Raw genomic sequence first — 17011 nt, forward strand, 5'->3', positions numbered from 1 at the left:
ATCACATTCTTTTTTTTAATAAAAGGACACCAACAGTGTTTGCACACCAGCCCTTCAAAAGGAAACATTTTAACCCCTTAATGACAAAGCCTGTACATGTACAGGCTCACAATGCATTGTTCATTTTAAAAAGGTGTCGCTCACGTTTCACAAAAACAAGGACCCCAAAGTACCAGAAGCATTAATGTAATTTCATTTAGTTTAAAGGGTACGTTTAATGTAACTACATTTTGGGGACATCACAGGAGCTGCGGTTAACCATCATGGAGGCACAGCTTTAAGCACATTGAGAAATCGCTCCTTAACACTTTTAAAGGGGCGCACACAGCAAAGTGCATCAGGATTCTGCCGTTGGACAGCTTACCGCCACCACCTTTTTTAGAATCCCCTCCACGTGCTTGTTTCTCTCTTTCACTGCCCCCCCCGGTATCGCATTGCCGGAGATGCGTTTGGCCAAAGTTCTGTATACCGTAATACCGCACAGTAGTACACGCACACATACTCGCCACCAGGCAGCTCCAATGGCGGCTTATGAGATATACAGTCGCGGAAGTATAAAGATAATCTTTACTAAAGTAAAAACTAAGGAAAACAACAATTTGCCTTATGAACAAAAGGAATTTGAAATGCATTGAATTGATTACCTATGTATGTAGCTATGCACTTTTTAAATTTAAATTATTTACTATTATTACCTTTTATTTATGAAGCGCCAACAAATTACGTAGCGATGTACAATTTAATTGGGGCAGGTAACACACATAACAAATATACATTTACACATACAGGTAGTATGGATAATAAACAGGGTGAAAAGAGGGAGTAGGAATCAGTGGTTTGAGAATGCAAAATAGGATATATAAATAAAATGAACAGAAGGGTGGGTGGGTAAGTGCTTGGCTTCAGATGATGGTTTGCAGAGGGATTAGGATGTTTCAGGAAAGCTTCTAAAGGGGAAAGAGAGAGATAAATACAAACCATATTTTATCATTCTAATCCTGGCCAAATCACATGACTTTGTATTGTGTATCAGTTGCCAAGCTACATTCATTTTATACTTATTTTTTCATAAACATTGTATTACGTGTAGTACTAAAAGACGACATTTGAATTAATCAGCGAAGCATAAAGTAACGTGGAGCATATTAAGCTTTTTTTTATTTAGGAAATTCAGTAGCTTTAGAGTTTAAAACCCGATCGCTCATTTGAGACCCAATTTGTTTTATTTTTTTTGTTTATATAAATGAGATGGTTTTCTAGAAAATAATGTTGTCTCTTTTCCTTTGACTGTAACTTTTGCAGCAACTTGCTACACCCTCACCAAAAACCAGTCTTCTGAACCTGCTTGGCAGCTTTCCCAGAATCCCCCACTTCTTTTTCCTTAATTTTTTTTTTTTTTAATTTTTTTTTTACAAATGCTCTTTCCACAGAAGTCAGGTTAAGAAAAAAAATCTAATCGTTTATTTTTATTTTTTTTAAATCACGCACTAAGTGGTTCCATTATGATGAAACAAGATAATCCACGTGAAATGCCTGTATAATTGCCATCGTTTCTCATACTGGTTTGAATATAACTTTTAAACGATGATGTCAGAATAGGCTGTTCTGAAATATAAAAATAAATGATCCGGAAAATACTGCATCTAAAGGCGCGGTAACACATCATTATATCCAAGAGAATCACACAACTTTAAAAGCAGATGGCCCAGGTTACTTCTGTATAAAATAATTTATTCCTAATTTAAAATGTAACCTCGTTTTACAAAGAATGAGTATAATACTAAATGAACTAAGTGAGGCAGAACAAAAAATACAAAATTAGACTGTGGAAAAAATGCATTAATTAAAGTCAATATTTGCTTTAGATTCCCATTATTTTTTTTAATCATCATGTTAAAAATAGCATCCTTAAAGCTATCTGTTGCAATGAAGGCTATTTTAAAGTAAAAGGTTAATTATTTAAAATACAGAATTTTAGCGCCTGTTTAAAATAATTAGATATAATACCGTATTTGCTCGATTATAAGACGACCCTGATTATAAGACGACCCCCCCAAATCTGAATATTAATTCAGGAAAAAAAGAAAAAGCCTGAATATAAGACGACCCTATAGGAAAAAAGTTTTACCAGTAAATGTTAATTCATCTAAACTATTTAAAAAAAATATATATATATTTTGGTTTTATTTCCTTCTATTTTCCAACCTGCCCCCCAGTTATGCACATCTGCCCCAGAATTGCCTTATACCCCCTATATGCCACTGTGCCCCATGATATGCCTTTTAACCCTCTAAATGCCACTGTGCCCCATGATATGCCTTTTAACCCTATATGCCACTGTACCCCATGATATGCCTTTTGACCCCCTATGCCACTGTACCCCATGATATGCCTTTTGACCCCCTATGTGCTACTCTGCCTCCAGAAATGCCTTATACCCCTATATGCCACTCTGGCATTTAGAGGGTTAAAAGGCATATTATGGGGAAGAGGTGGCATATAGGGAGGTTTAAGGCATTCAGGAGGCAGAGTGGCGTATAGAGGGTTAAAAAGGCATTTCACAGAGCACTCTGCCTCCAGAAATAACTAATGCCCCCCATTTAACACTCCCCCGCCCCCCCCAACTTACCGGTGCAGCGTAGTCGGGGCAGCGTGTAGATCCCACGCACTTACGCTGCAGCCGGAAGGAGGCGTGGCTAGCACCGGGGGTTGTCTGCATCCATCGCGCAGACCTTCCCCTACTGTCAGAGATCAGAGTTCCCTGCACGGGTGCCACACCTCCTTCCTGCTGCAGCGGAAGTTGTCTACGCGAATTGTGTAGACATCTACACGCTGCCCCAGCTACACACCGGGGACTCAGAAGTACCGGTAAGTGGGGCGGGGGGGGGGCAGGAGGATCCAGGTCCCCTGCAGCTGCGGGGGATCTGGATCTTAGTCGTCTCGTAGTCAGACCTATTTGAGGTCTGATTATAACATGACCCCGATTATGCAAATGCTCCTCTTATAATCGAGCAAATACGGTAAATAGCTAAAAGGTTTTTTTGGCTTCTGTATTAGCAGATATGGATTCTTGGAAATCTTGAACTTGGTCAACTTAGTCATTTTTCAACCTGCATCAAATTTCTAAAGTAGCCCCAAATAGATAAAAGATATTTACAACAAGGAAAGGTAAAAAATGGATGAAGGACAATATGGGGGGGATTATTTACCGTATAATGAAGACACAAGCCCATATTTCTGTCAAAGAGACTGAATTTTGTGCTTGTGACTAGTTTGAACAGTAAAAGCTGAACAATTAACAGGTTAGCAACTAGCGTGCCAACCTGCACCTGTAACCGGGGTGCGCCTGTATATCATAAAATGTCTGAAACCTCTGACAATTTCTTTAAAACTAAGAATACCACCAAGTCTTACTTAGCGGTATCACAACACAGACCCAAATTTATCAAATGTAATACATTACGTCAATGTGGTAATCCATACTGTATAAAAGGGTAAGATAATCGAGGTGAAATGTCTGATTGCTTGATTAGACATGGCAGAGGTCACAAGGCAGATCGAGCATGTATCAGTATTTTGATATCAGCTAAAAGCCACCTACTAGTTTCAGGTACAACACAGATAAAAAAGCATGAAAACATTACATGAGGCTTTATCACAGAAAATAAGTGGAATTTGCTTCCTCTTAAGTAGATGGTAAAACAAAAGCATGTTATACCGTATACAGTGTAAACGTACCAAATCAAAGCAAGCCTTACAACTTAGTGGTCTGATGTTCATGGTCTAGTGCTTTAAAATACCAGAGACATGGCAATACTTTGTCACAAAGCAAAAATGTGCTGTTACAATGGGGATTTTGTCAATAGAAAATCATGTCTTGGTATGTAGAAGGGGATATACCAAGACATTTTGGACAATGCTATGCTCCCAACTTTGTGGGGACAGGTTGGAGAAGGCAAGTTCTTCCACGCCAAACTCATCCAAAGATTTCTTTGGGATGAACTGGAACAGAGATTGCGAGCCAGGCCTTCTCCTCCAATATCAATGACCTCACAAAGGCTCTTATGGATGAACGGGCAAAAATCCCAAGAGAAACACTCTAAAATCCAGCAATAGCTGCAAAGGAGGGACCAACTCCATATTAATATGTATTTAAAATGCGATGTCATTAAAGTCCCTGTTGGTGTAATGGCCAGGTGTCCCAATACTTTTGTCTATATAGTGTATACATACAACCACATATATTGGATAGAGTTACTAAGGGAGGCAGGGGCCTTTAAGAAAATTATTTAGTTTCCACCACTTATGTTCGGTTATATCTTTGGTGTGGTATGTTTTCATCTTTTTTCTTTTCTGTACCCTTTTAGCACTATATATTGCACAATTTACTGGGTATTTAATAATGGCTTAACTTGTCTGGAAATAAAAAAATAAACTAAGAATAAAATTACTTTTAATTGTTTGATAATAAGCAGTATATATATCTCCCCATACGTTTAGGGAAGAATACTAACTGCTATTCGTCTTCTCTATGATTGATCATTGACCACCACCTGTGATGTCACTATAGCCTTACATGGGATAAAAACCATACTAGCGCGCATTTTATCGAATGCCATCATTATTTGGTTTATAACAAAAAGTCTATATTTAACTCTATCTGCAGCATGTATGACAAGCCACTTCCAGCGAGCCATGCAAATAGCTTTCAGTTAAAGGGTTAAGCTATTAAAAATGCAATAAAATATGTTCAGTCGTTTTCCGATAGAGGGGGGGGGGTTTGAAAACCCTGTGATTTCTTCTTTTTACTTTGGTACAGTTCAGTAGATTAGGATCAGTGCAACACTTTCATGAAAAACATAATTACATGGTAAGAAACCTCTTTAAATACTACTCTCGGAGTCTATTGTTTTCACATGAAGGCTGACTTTTATGGCAGTACTGAAGTCAGTAGGCACTAATGCTGCTTGTCTGGACAGGTGGATTGTTTCAGTCCTTCCCACGCTTTCCGCTTCCTGCAATGCTTTGCCTAGAAGGGAGGCAGCCTTTAACTATTCAGCATGTTCTAGATTCCCCACCTGTTAAAACATGTTTCCTAACACTGCCTTTGCAGTCTCGTGATACTAATTTATACACAGAAGAAGGGTTTAAGTGTTAGGGCACATATAAGGCTGTATTGTGAGTTACAAATCGAAAACGAAAAGGAACCTTCTCCGTTAAGCAAATATCTAAAGATTAATATTTTTAGGTGTACTCAAAGGTTTGATGTGTGCTAGAAGGCATTGACCTTTCTTAATTGTGATATGTGGGGTTAATATATTTCAATGTTTATACCCACAGACTACATTTGCACATAAATTGAGGATAATGACAATTATGTGAAAGGTATCTCCCCTTTTCAGTACAGGATTGGGCAGCTGTACATGATCAGCAAACACAGCCATGAACAGAGTTCTGATGGAGAAGGTGTAGAGGTAGTCATCAATGAACCTTATGAAGATCCTGTCCATGGGAGAGGACAATACACTGAGAAGCGAGTATACCTAAACAGGTATTTTTATATTCATTATTTTTTTGTTTGTCACTAGAAACCTGGAGTCTGACAACAGATAAGTCATATTTGGGCCATCTAGTGTGCCCATTTTTACTTGATGTAGATTGTCATATTCCCTCATTCTATTAACCTCTACCACCCTCTCCTTCTTTATATTACTTCTAAGCCTCTGACCTTAGATTATGACCTCTTATCATAACATGTCTCCAAGTTTGAAATGTACATCCCTGTTGGACCTCAGTTCTTCTGTCACATCCCCTCTAATGTCTCTTCCAAAATATACATAATTAAAATCCATTAGTCTCTCTTGATGTCTTGATGATTTTTTTTTTTTTTTTGCTGCACACAATTAGTAAACCTGCTGTTCTCTATATACTTATGGTGACGGATTCTTCAGTACTGTACATAATAAACCCTAGTTGAGGTTTGTCCAGAAATCTGCATAATGGTATGGACCACATCCCTCTTTCGGCTATGTGCATTAACCTAGCACCCCGCTTCCACAAGGGACAGTGTTAAATGCCGTATATGTAAGTCTAGATATTCTATCTCTACTGCTCCTTTAGCCTATTGTTATAGTTACCCAGTCATAAAAAAAGTGATTTATTAGTTTGACAAGATCTCCCTGTGCTTCTCATCTTGCAAACCATTAACATTCAGATATTTACCTATCATTTGGCTTAACTAGGTTTCTCTTAAACCACCGACTTAAAACTTGGTGGTCTGTAGTTGGTAGAGTCTTCCCTACTACTACCTACGCATTTTTCATTTTTTCTCAATTCACTTATATATGTAAAAATTGTCCCCTTTTGTGTGTAAATCAACTCATTTAATAGTTTTAGCTTTGTGTTTAGTCCTATCTTGCTCATTCTGTAGTTCCTAAATGCTACCTTCTGCATCCGTTCTGGAGATTATCACAGGGGTTTCCTTTTTATTTTAGCCTTTCAGACATGTTTAATGCAATGAGTTGATTCCTGCAGTAAAGTTACTCTATGTAAAGATTCCCCGACTGTCAAAAAAAGAATCCTTTCTAAAATATAAAACCCTATGTTTAGTGTGGTAGCACTCAGCCTCGGTATATTAAATTATAATTACCTTTTATCTATTAATTGGCAGAAAATTTTGCAGCGCTGTACAATTTAAATGGGGGAGTTAACACACATAACAAATATACATTAATATGGACAGACACATCAGGAGTTGAGAGCCCTGTATGTGAGTGGTCAAATAGTCTTATGCTATTTTTACATAAAGTTCCTCAAAGGAATGGTGGGCTTTTGAGGCCCTGCTCGTGATCTTACAATCTAAGGGTGTAGCATTGGTAATTGAAACAAAAGGAGGAATGGAAAGAGTGAGTAGTAATGAGGGCTAAGTGGTTTCAGCATGGAAAAGATTTATAAATAAAATTAACAGATGGGTGGGTTGGAGCTTGGTTGGGTTGGGAGTAATCAGGCCGTTTGTTATGGTGCAGGGAAGCTACAAGAGGAGAAAGAGAGAGATAATTTAATTTTAAAGTTAAAACGCGGAGGAGTTATGGGTGTAGGAGACCAGAGCGGGAGATCAGGACAACGGAATGTGCAAAAAGGTAAAGCCCAACATTTGGCCAAAAAAGGAAACAATGTCCCTATACAGGAAAGCATTCATAAATATACAAAATATGAATAAGTAAGCTTGCTTGCAGATGATTCGGCATAGCAGTCGAAATGAGGTTGAATACTTTTCTATATTGCAGGGTCCTCATTGTAGTTGGGAGTAAGCTAGGGTGACCACATGTCCCGGATTGCATGGGACAGTCCTGCAAAGGGACTTCAAGTCCCAGGCAGCCTCAATCTGGGGCAATGTATTGTCCCGGAATGAGAAGTCTGAGTGAAGGAGGTATCGGCCAATCAGGAGAGACTTCTCAACTCTCCTGATTGCCTAAGAGTTCAGAAGCCTCTCCAGATAGACTGAGTCCCTCCTTCACACCAACTCAGAGCAAGCTGCAGCCAGCACCAGGTATGTGTGTTTGACTGTGTGTATGTGACTGTGTTTGTCTATTTGTGTGACTGTTTGTGTGACTGTGTGTCTCATTACGTCAGGGGTTAACACTCTGAATCTACTCATGTCTTTAATGATTATATATAAAATATACGCTCCCCTAAAGTGACATCTAAAATAAAGTTTCCATTCACAGGGCCAAAGAGGAACACTTGTGTTCTGAGGGGGATAGTTAGAGGAGTGGGGCTTTACTTAAACATGTGACTTTGTGAGCCATTATTTATAGATGTTTGTAGAATTGAGACAGCAGTGGAAGCATTCAAATAACTTGTACAAGCACAACAGAGCCTCAGACTTGAACATTATTATTCTGCTTTCATGAGATTCCCTAAAATTTTCAATAAAACAGGTTTGTTTGACTTGGAGCGTGGAGACAAATGTTTTTAAAGAAAATACATTGTAGTAGTAGTAGAGATTTGTGGTATCTGTCAGTACAGACATAAACAGCATCTAAGTCTTAAAGAGGTAATCACCATGTAATTATTATTTTAAACTATTTTAAAATTATTGTTATTATTATTATGTAATTATTATTTTAAACTAGACACCAGTCATGGCTTAAAATAATTTGCTGCCAAAGTTTTTCCACTTTTTATCTGTGATGTGATCTCACTGCTCTGTTGCGCAAAAGCCCAGTTCACCCGAGAGGTCCTTATGTAGACATAAATGAATCCTGTACATCATAATAACATTATTTGTTCATCAACAGAGATGTTATTATCTACAATCATGACAGCGTCTTCTGTTAACTAATTGCTATAGGCAGATAAAATTATTTTGTGCACATGTACAGGCATTGGGTTAGGGTTAGTATGTTTGTATGTCCTCAATGCTTTCTTCTGTAGGGGGAGGGTTCACTACCATGTTAAAGGTTAACTTGCCATCAAATTAAATGGGTTATTACTAGTATCAGATTAAAAATACATTTTCAAAAAAAAATTTTTGTTGTTTGTTTTTTTTAAGTGTTTGCACACTATAATGTTTTCACGCAGCTGCGTATTAGCCATCTGTTTGTTCTAGCTCTGTTATCTGAGCCCAATCTACCAGACAAACACCCTGGATTCGTATCATACTTCCTTGTGGTAAACAAAGGAATGACTCGGTCTTAATTACTCAGCTGTACACTCAGCATTGACATAAAGAATCAGCTCAGTGCAGAGCAGGAAAAGTCACCAAAAATAACACACACAAGAGACAACAATGGTGGCCTCCAGGATAAGGGAAGTTTACTGGAACAAAACGAGCTAAAACTATTTTTTGTCAATTACTGGGAAACCCACGTTACTTTATATAGCACTGAATTTTATGATCAAAGATTTTCTTCTTCATTGGATATTCCCTTTAAAATGGGTGAAACTGAGTGGCTTTTGTGGGTGTTTTACATGTAGACACTTCAAAACATGGTTCTACAGGTACACCAATACTGTTACCTAAAAAAATATAGCTGATTTGGTACTATTGTATTATATGTTATCTGTTAGATCTGTTTCTCAAAGCTGATCGGATTTGATTAATAGGATAGTTGGCCGGAGACTAATTCATCACAACAACATCCATGATGTCAAGAGTCAATGCATAATTCAGTAGTATTAAGGCACGTAAATGATTAATGTATACCAAATGCATAAAAGGCCAAGAGTAAAATAGTGATTCTGACCAAGATGGCCTTTTACCGACTCAACCAATGTTATGGTCCTATTAGTTCGATCATTTACTTGTTTTCTATGGTAACAGGAATCTCATTTTTCTACTCAACCTCAAATCATTCTCTCAGCCGTATTTGCAATGTTTCTGTAAATCCCCATGTTGCCTCCATTATATTTGTACATAAATTGGAGAGGAATATTTATTTTTCTTTAAAGCCGTTATTTTATTCTAAAAAATATAAACGTGTAAACATGTCTTTAATGGTACATTCCCCCATAAATTAGCCTGAATTTTCGAGATAGGAAGGAGGAATAATAATTTAATATCTCAAATTCAGGACGCAAAGAAACTGTGTCTCACCCACACACCGCCTCAGTGTTCCTGCTGTGCAGATTACTCACACTGTGTATAGATGTAAGAGCGTATAATATGTATAAGTAGACATTTCAATATGGGGAGAAAAAATCTGCTTCAAGACGTGGCAGTCAACATCTGAAACAACTTCAGTCTACCAGAAAAAACAAAAAAACAAAACCCTTTCTCGTTAATATAGCATATTTTTTCAAGTCTAGATTTCCCCTAAAAAGGCCCTCTAGGTGTGCGGAGCTTAAATATTCTGCATGTTTTCAGGTGATAAACATTTGTAACATCACATTCCTTTTGCGTTGGACTTTTTCCACCCCCCTTTTGTAGAATGATTGGTGATGATAAACTAAAACCCAATGTCAACTAATAGAAAAAAGATTGGAATGCCCTGTAACAAGTAGAGAGGACAAACATAGAATGACATACATAGCTCTTATGTTTTAAGCAACCCTGGAAAAGGGGTAAATAATAGATGCATGCTTAAATGTGGCAGCTTGCCAAGTCAAAGTACAGGAAACCTTGTTATTTTTAAACCAGTTGTTGAATTGGTTGCTAGCAAAATGCTGCTATCACCGACGAATAGATCGTTCAGAGTAGAACTATGATGAATTTTTACATACACATTTTAATGCCCTTCTATTTATATCTAAGTTACAGTAATTGCACAATGTTATTCCATGTAGCGGTGACTTTAAGTGACATTTGTTAGTATAGCATTTATTATGTATGGCATGGAGACCGAAAGCCTTTTTCTGGGAGATCTTAGATCAAAACCTGATTGTAAGTTTATACTTAGTTATGCTCCAAAGGAGGATCATGTATATGACCGGATTCTAGAGCATGGCTGGTTAACGGCAGATCCCCACATAATCCTGAACTAGATCTTCATTAAACATGAGACAACCTTATGGGTCATGGAAAATGGAGATCCAACCTGGGGCCAATTCTACTGACGATTTAGTATTTCACAAACATGGCTTTGCCTTTTTCAGAGACTGCTACTTTTCCTAAAGATAGTCCCTGGTGCCCTGATGCCAATTCAGCATAAGTGGTTGTAGGCAAGTATATATATATATGCAGGGCAAATATTTTCACGCAGACAGAAAGAAATAGCCAGTAGATCTGACACCTGGGGATCAAATGGTCCAGAAGAGGCGGTATTCTGTGGTCCATTCCATACCCATTGGTAGTTATTCATTTCTATAGCACCAGCACGTTTATAATGAGTAAGAAGAACATAACAGGTAGCACATTATACAATAACAATATTTCAATCCTATCTTGATATAAATACCTAATATATATGCTGTGGAAAGGAACAAACTAAGAATGTCACTAAGCGCAGATTGAAATATAAGTAACACAACCGCCACCTTGTACGGATTTTGCAGATGCTATAAATCATGATCCTGTTCAAATGACCTGTAATGAATGATAATAAGTACATACGGGATTAAAAGAGAGCCCTGTTCACCACATTGTACCAGTGGGGGAGCATTAAACACATTACAAGCCTGTAATATATCACAGTCTGTTCAAGATAAATAGAATAGAAAGGCATAGTGAGTAGACGGTGTTCTAGACATGCTAGTTACAGAAGTACATTGATGGAACAGAAGAATATGACTCACTGTATCAAGTCTTTGTGCAGCTGAACAGTGGATGAAATTTTAGAATAAGTCTAACATCTCGGATGTGCCTTTAGTTCTTAAATTGCAAAAACAAGCAACTGTTAATTTGTTTGACAACTACTGAAACAGTTACATATATACATGAATACATGTCAATACAGGCATAATAAAGTGAACTCTTCATAAATGCCATAAGACATACGCAGATTTACTTTAAGATAAGAGATAATTTTTTGTTTGTAACGAAAATGTATTTAAAAAGGAATTGTTTTATATTACCATACTTATAACTGATAGTAGGCTGTGAGCATGAACACTTTCCTCTAGAGAACCAATTATAACACCACTATTTTTGAGGTTTCCACTTTACCAGCAGGAGAACTCATAACATAGATAAAGAGCATGCAGGGCAGATGTACTGGGTCTAAAATTGAGATGAAAATCATTGTTACTCAATGAAGATAAGTAACTAAAATGTATATAGTCGTATCAGTCCAAGAAAAGTATTTAGTTGAAGATGATACCTTTTATTGGACCAACATAAAAAATATTTTTAGACTGAATCTTTTAGAAAAAGGCCTTCAGCTAAAAAAAACTCCATCCATGGGGGATAGTTACCAACTTCTTATAAATGTTATAAGATGTTAAAAAAAAAAAAAAAAAAAAAAAAATAAGCAAAGAAAGAAAAAGCATAAATGATCAGTTCTTACAACAGATCTTAATAAGCTCATTTTTACCAACAGTGATAAGACAACAATGACAATTTTCTATAACTACAAAAAGTACCAAAAATGTGACCCGTAGTGTGGTATACCAATTTCCATATAAACCACTAAATACACTGAATCTAAATAAAAAAATAAGTAGTATACATTAAAAGTTCCATAGTCCAAATTAGGTGGTAATTGATATTCAGTGATACAATCTCCATGGTGGTTAGTACAGTCACACTTTCTATTACATTTATTACTTTCACTCCTATATAGTGTACATATAGCTTTTTTTTACTAGTAAATATTAATTCACATGTAAACTATTTTTCATATTTAATAAAAACTATGATTAAATGCATTCTTGTTTTTATTTTTTATTTGCCAATCTGCGTCCCAGTTATGCACATCTGACCCTAGTTATACATATCTGCCCTCAGATATGCCACTCTGCCCCCCAGACATGTCTTATTACCCCCCAGATATGCCACTCTGCCCCCAGACTTACCTATCCATTCCCAGACTTGCCCCCGTGCTCAAGACTCCCTGGTGTCTAGTGAGGGCAGCCGTTGAATGTCCACCGGCTGCCAGGACCCCTGCAGTGCTGCGGGGGGGGGGGTTCCGGATCTTAGTCTTATAGTCAGACCTCTATTTGAGGTAAGAGTATAAGACTACCTCAATTATAAGACGAGGGCTATTTGTTGGAGCATTTTCTCTAAAAGAAAGCCTGTCTTAAATTTGAGCAAATACGGTATAGGGTTTGATGGGGTAGATTGAATTGGCTGGCTTCAAAGATATCCCTTATAGGACATGAAGCAGAATTTTCAACATATGAAAATTCAAAGTTGAAAAACTGAGTTGTGCATGCCCCAAACGTAGCCTATTACCCCCCAAACAACCTGATAAACACGTGAATGGATGGAGTCACTGTACTCAGGAGATGTTGCTGAACACACATTGGGGTTTTGTATGACAGTCACATATACCAAGAGCTTTAAATTCATACCTGAAGTAAAATGTGTGTGTGTGTGTGGGGAGGGGGGGACCGCAAAGAAATTACTACCACAAAGTTTGATAAAGAGTGGTGGTAGAATTAGTGCTCGGAAAGAGTTAAAATACTAGCATTTGAAATACCCTGGTTAAAATACTTGACAAAGATGTCCCAAATAGCACATGGGGGCAGATTTACCAGATTTAGAAAACATGGTTTTGAAATAGCAAACCGCTACTAATTATTGCCATATAACGTGCAGAAAAAAGCAAAACAACATAAAAACATACAAAAGTATTTTGAAACTCAGGACAAATAGTAGAATCAATTTAGCAGGTTTTTTCATTAGCTTTTATAGATTAGTACAATATTTTTCAAGTAAAAGTCAGAAAAAGTATTTTTCTTTCAATTTTTCACCAGATTGTATACTTTTTTTTTTTATAGTAAATTATATGATACAATCAAAATAATGACATCTAAAGAAAGCCCTTTTTGTCCTGAAAAAACAAATATTTAACTTGTGTGGGTTCAGAAAATGGGAAAGAAGAAAATTACAGCTAAACACAAGCAGCGCAGAAATGTTAAAACATTGTCACAAAGGGTACAAAAAATAAAATCAGCCGTTGTCACGAAGGGGTTAAATATAATTTCTCTACATTTTTCTTATGTATTCAGATTTGTTTTTGAACATATATTCATCGACTTTATATTTTTCAGCAAACTGCCAGCGTGGGTAAGAGGATTTGTTCCCAAGATATTCTACATCACAGAAAAGGCCTGGAACTATTATCCCTACACAATCACAGGTAGGAAAGGCAATAACAGATAAAGTGTAATATTTTAAGTGACAATTTTTTTTTGTGAAAACATGATAATATAGCAACAGCCTTTGGCTACATAGGGGTCAGGCTAAGTTCTTAAAACTAACAGTAATTCAATAATATTTAAGGTGATTCTTAGCATTGTATATGTAAACCTAAAGGAACAGTCATTTTTAATTATTAAAAAAAACAAACCATTGAAATACCCTTCATCGATCTTCTTCCTGAAACACAGATTTCTCCTTTTTTCGTATCTTGGCACCCAATGCCTTTTTGACAGGCATTTGTTAAAGAAGCCAATGTACAAGATTCAGTCATGATCTCAGCTACATGGTGAAAATAACTGGGAGTCTGTCTATGTAAAGTGGCTGAGAATGTCGGCTCATACAAACACCCAGTGCTCCTGAGTGACAATGGCCATTAGTATGGTGTAAGAAGCAGAGACTTATCACATTCATGCCGGCCTCAGATTGACCTAGGTGCCCCTCCACATGAGATGTCCTTACCGCTGCTATGCTTCTTAATGACATACAGTGCCAGGTACACCGCTGTGGAAGCTGTATCAGCAAGGCAAGGTCCTCCATAGTGTAAACTGGTCTGGTTGGGGAGATCAGAGATCTCCTTGGAAGCAGTCCACTGAGCAGCAGCAGAGAGGCTCGATCTCCATCTATATCTAGTTGGTCTATACCAGCCTCCTCCTATGCACCTATGATTTAGCAGGCAGTAGGGAGCATAGGCAGATTGAAAACATCCGCTGATCTTTCATAACACGCCTAGGGACGTGAAAAGGCAATGGTGGTATGTTGAGGGGTTGTTGTAGCAAACATTGATTCACTGATCTCTGAAAAAGTGATGCGACTGACCCTAATTTGAAAATTAATCAATATCAATCATTTTATTTTATGATGTGCCATTTTTTTTTTAAATCAACTCTACTGAAATACTTATGGTATGTATGTACAATATGTTTTTTTAAACAAAGGGAAAAGACTACACAACAAAAATAGACAGTGAGATGGCATATATTTATTTACTGGGGTAATAATCTTTGCCATAAGGCATCACAATCCCAAATACCAGAATGGAACAGAACCTGGCGTGAGGTGCCCAAATGTTTCTGTGGTATATGCCTTTTCTATTTTGATATGTTCAGAGTCAATTTTAGGGAGCATTATTAGAGGAACTAAGGGGGTATGTCTTAATTAAGCAAGATTTTTGCGTTTCTTTGTCACCTATTAATTACTATTAGGGCTGCAACTAACGATTATTTTAATAATCGATTAGTTGGCCGATTATTTTTTCGATTAATCTGATAAAAAAATGCAATTTTTTTTAATTTAAAATAATGTAATAAAAAACGTACAATTTACACTTTCATCTCTTTATTGTAATGGCCGCTCTCTATTCACCTTCTTATTTTACTGACATAGTAAAAGCTACAAGAACCCAAACACAGTGTTTCTCAAACTAGGTTTTAATACAAAGTTATTAGTAAATATTAATTCATATCTCAATTATTTTTCATATTTAATAAAAACTATGAGAAAAAAGCCTTGTTTATATTTTCTTTTATTTACCAAACTGCCCCCAGTTATGCACATCTGATCCTCAGCTTGCCACTCTTCCCCCATATATGCCTTATACCTCCTATATGCCAGAGATTCCACTGAGCCCCCTGATATACCTTTTACCCCCAGATATATCTTATGCCCCCCTGATATGCCTAATATCGATATGTCTTATACCCCCTATATGCCACTGTGCCCCCTGATATGCCTCATAACTTCAAATATGCCATTAGCCCCCATTTATGCCTTATACCTCCCTATATGCCACTGTGCACCCTGATATGCCACTCCGCCCCCCCATAGATGCCCTGCACCACCCTGAAATTCATTATACTCCCTGATTCACCACTCTGCCTCCCCCAGATATGCCACTCTGAAATTCATTATACCCCCCATACACCACTCTACCTCTCCCTATACACCACTCTAACTCCCCCAGATATGCCATTCTGCCTCCTTGAAATTCATTATACCCCCGATACACCACTCTGCCTCCTCCCCCATCCCATACACCACTCTAACTCCTCCCCCCTCCCATACACCACTCTGCCTCCTCCCCCCTCCCATACACCACTCTGCCTCCTCCCATACTCCACTCTGCCTCCTCCCCCCTCCCATACTCCACTCTGCCTCCTCCCACTCTGCCTCCTGTCGGTAACGGAGGTTCACAAGACACCAGGGAGCCGGGTAGAGAGGCAGAGTGGCGTATGGGAGGGGGAGGAGCCAGAGTGGTGTATGGGAGGGTGGCTCCCATACACCCCTCTGACTCCTCCCCCCTCCCATACACCACTCTGCCTTTCTCCCGACTCCCTGGTGTTTTGTGAACCTCCATTGCTGACAGGCACTTTCACTGCAGCTTCATAGAAGCCTCAGCATAAGTGAAGGGCAGTAACGGAGGCTGTCTGTGCGATGCAGACCCCCACCGGCTGACAGAGAGGATGATCCTCTGCAGGAGACCTCAATTCTCTGTCAGCCGGTGGGGGTCTGCACGATGCGCACAGACAGCCTCCGTTACTGCCCTTCACTTACGCTGAGGCTTCTATGAAGCTGCAGTGAAAGTGCCTGTCAGCAACGGAGGTTCACAAAATACCAGGGAGTCGGGAGAGAGGCAGAGCGGTGTATGGGAGGGGGGAGGAGTCAGAGGGGTGTATGGAAGTGGAGGGGAGAGGCGGAAGTTGTCTGTGCGTATCGCACGGACACCCACCGGCCGACAGTGAGGGGAATCCAGGTCCCCTGCAGGGTTGCGGGGGATCTGGATTCTAGTGTTATAATCCGATCTCTGTTTGCTCTGAAAAAAACTCTCTTTTTGTAATCGATAAAAATCAATTCGACTAATCGATAATGAAAATTGTTGTCATTTTAATTATCGATTTTATCGATTAGTTGTTTCAGCCCTAATTGCTATTTATGTACAACAATATTTTATCTACATAATCTAATTTATAGACCCATCACCAGATGTTTATTTCCACATTATTAAAACTTTTAGGGTTGTAGAACGTGGTGATGATACCCACCAAGCATTCAAAGCTCCTAGAAAGATGGGGCATCAGGGAAGTAAAAGGATTTTGGTCCTAAAGGATACTTTGGTGGCATGGGCCAAGGATCTGAGATGATTTCCATTTACTACATTGTGATACAAATGAATACCCTTTGGTTACTCAATACACATGCACTTCATTTTTG

General features: G+C 38.2%; 1 protein-coding gene across 1 annotated transcript in view; it reads left to right on the top strand.

Annotated features, from left to right (window-relative positions):
• Positions 1 to 17011, top strand: part of LOC149286319 (cytoplasmic phosphatidylinositol transfer protein 1-like) — a 94782-nt gene that overhangs the window by 60508 nt on the left and 17263 nt on the right. Inside the window, exons 3-4 of the mRNA XM_089494229.1 lie at positions 5403 to 5551; positions 13654 to 13742. Coding sequence (XP_089350355.1) covers positions 5403 to 5551; positions 13654 to 13742 — 238 coding nt within the window. The remainder of the gene's footprint in view (positions 1 to 5402; positions 5552 to 13653; positions 13743 to 17011) is intronic.

This window comes from Sceloporus occidentalis, unplaced genomic scaffold (assembly GCF_023333645.1).
Source record: "Sceloporus occidentalis isolate IW3139 unplaced genomic scaffold, rSceOcc1.0.p SCAF_70, whole genome shotgun sequence".
Lineage (NCBI taxonomy): Eukaryota > Metazoa > Chordata > Lepidosauria > Squamata > Phrynosomatidae > Sceloporus > Sceloporus occidentalis.